We start from the raw sequence: 1,647 nt of genomic DNA, 5'->3' as shown, positions 1-1,647 counted from the left end.
GGCCTGACCCCACAGCACCCGACCCGGACATCTGCCCAGCCGCCTCCGCCCCGCAGCCCCCAGCCGCCACACACCTCCCCCTGGGCCCGCCGGCTCATGTTCTGCGGTTGGGCATCCGTGACGACCACGCAGGACTTGTCCCGGCTCCACAGCCAGTGGTTGGCCTCGTCGGCCCGTGGGCACTCGGCCCTTCTGGTGCACCTGTGGGGAAGGGGCGCCTCAGCCTGGTGCCCCTCAGTGCCGGAGGGCCTGTTTGCCGGGACGATCTGCATCCCCCGATGCCGCGCATGACCCTCAGGCCCCAGGGCAAGGCACTCACCGGCCCTCGACCACACACCAGCCGCAGTAGGGGTCCTGGGAGTCGCGGCACTGTGGGCAGGTGGGGTGACTCAGGCACTCCTGTACCGGGAAGCGGAACACCTGGGGGCAGCAGCCACGAGGGAGCCTCAGCCAAGCTGGCACGGACTGGCCCTGACCTCCGGGGGCCCCCGCTCGACTCCATGGGGTCCCGGGGCCTTGAGAGCCTCAGACCCGGCAGACTTGCTAGCTCCAGGCTCTGTGTGGCGTGGCTGGGCGGCCATCCTGGCCCAGGGCCCCGTGGGGAGGCTCCCCGCAGGTCCTGGCCGTGGCACCCTCCCTTCCCCTGCGGGACATCTGGACACGCCAGGAGCTCCCAGGGCTAGTCTGAGGGGCTCCTGCACCAAGCCCCACAAAGCCAGGGGCCGGGCCCCTGTCCCCACTGGCCAAGCTCATGGAGGCTGAGGGCCCTCGCCTTTCCCCGCCCTCAGGACTCGCTCACTTGGACATGCACCCGGGCTCTGCCCTCAGGATGGGGCGGAGGCACGCCAGAGACACGGCTGAGACACGGGGCAGGCCAGAGACACGCATGGCGGCCTTGCCCATGCGCTGGCGGCCCAGGGGGAGGGGCCGGCAGCACATACCTTGTCCTGGGTCATGGCATACAGGTTCGCCCGGTCCCCAGACAGCACAAGGTCACGCTTGACCCTCTTGTTGATGTCCAGCAGAATGGAGCCATACTCTGAGGAGGTGCCGTCTGGCGTGAGGTACACCTGGGTGCAAGGCAGGCGTGAGGGCAGAGGCCTCACGCAGATGGCCCGCCAGGAACCTCCAGCCCTGGGCCTCACCTTGAGGATCCGGCTGTCAGAGGTGCCCAAGAAAGCCACCGTGTGGCCATTCTCAGCGGTCACCGTCACGGCTGTCAGATTTAGGCCTCCACGCTGCAACACGGCCGTGGCTGTGAGCCCGTCACGGCTGCCCAGTGGGTAGGGCAGGTGCTCCGAGCCACATGGAAAGTTCTCACTGGCACCCTGCGGACCACAGTGCATCAGGCCGACCCTGGCCAGGACCCTTCCCCGCCAAGGCCCTGCCCTCCAGTGCATGCAGCCCCGCACCCCTCCCAGAAAGCAAGGCCCACGCAGCGGGACCCCACCACACCCACTGCGCATGCTCCGATACCCAGCATGGGCCTGGTCCCGGGGTGGAAGATGGAGACCGGGCAGCCAGGCTGCACGCTTGCACCCCCACGCAGGCCCCCGCGCAGCAGCCCGGGTCCTCGGAGGACAGGCCGCGGGGTGTACCAGAACATGGCCGCCGCACTGGATCTCGCCGTGGAAGGGCTTGTAGAAG

The 1,647-nt window shown here is 69.1% G+C and overlaps 1 protein-coding gene across 1 annotated transcript in view; it reads right to left on the bottom strand.

Annotated features, from left to right (window-relative positions):
- PLXNB2 (plexin B2) overlaps window positions 1-1,647 on the bottom strand; it is a 15,540-nt gene that overhangs the window by 9,255 nt on the left and 4,638 nt on the right. The window contains exons 2-6 of the mRNA XM_021707502.1: window positions 1,599-1,647; window positions 1,146-1,328; window positions 942-1,070; window positions 320-420; window positions 75-201 (exon numbers count right to left, since the gene is read on the bottom strand). The exon at window positions 1,599-1,647 is cut by the window's right edge and continues 1,005 nt beyond it. Of these exons, the coding sequence (XP_021563177.1) occupies window positions 75-201; window positions 320-420; window positions 942-1,070; window positions 1,146-1,328; window positions 1,599-1,647 (589 nt within the window). The remainder of the gene's footprint in view (window positions 1-74; window positions 202-319; window positions 421-941; window positions 1,071-1,145; window positions 1,329-1,598) is intronic.

The sequence above is a fragment of the Carlito syrichta genome, unplaced genomic scaffold, assembly GCF_000164805.1.
Source record: "Carlito syrichta isolate Samal-C Ts95f unplaced genomic scaffold, Tarsius_syrichta-2.0.1 Scaffold119037, whole genome shotgun sequence".
Taxonomy (NCBI): domain Eukaryota; kingdom Metazoa; phylum Chordata; class Mammalia; order Primates; family Tarsiidae; genus Carlito; species Carlito syrichta.
This window is presented reverse-complemented; position numbering and strand designations above follow the sequence as displayed.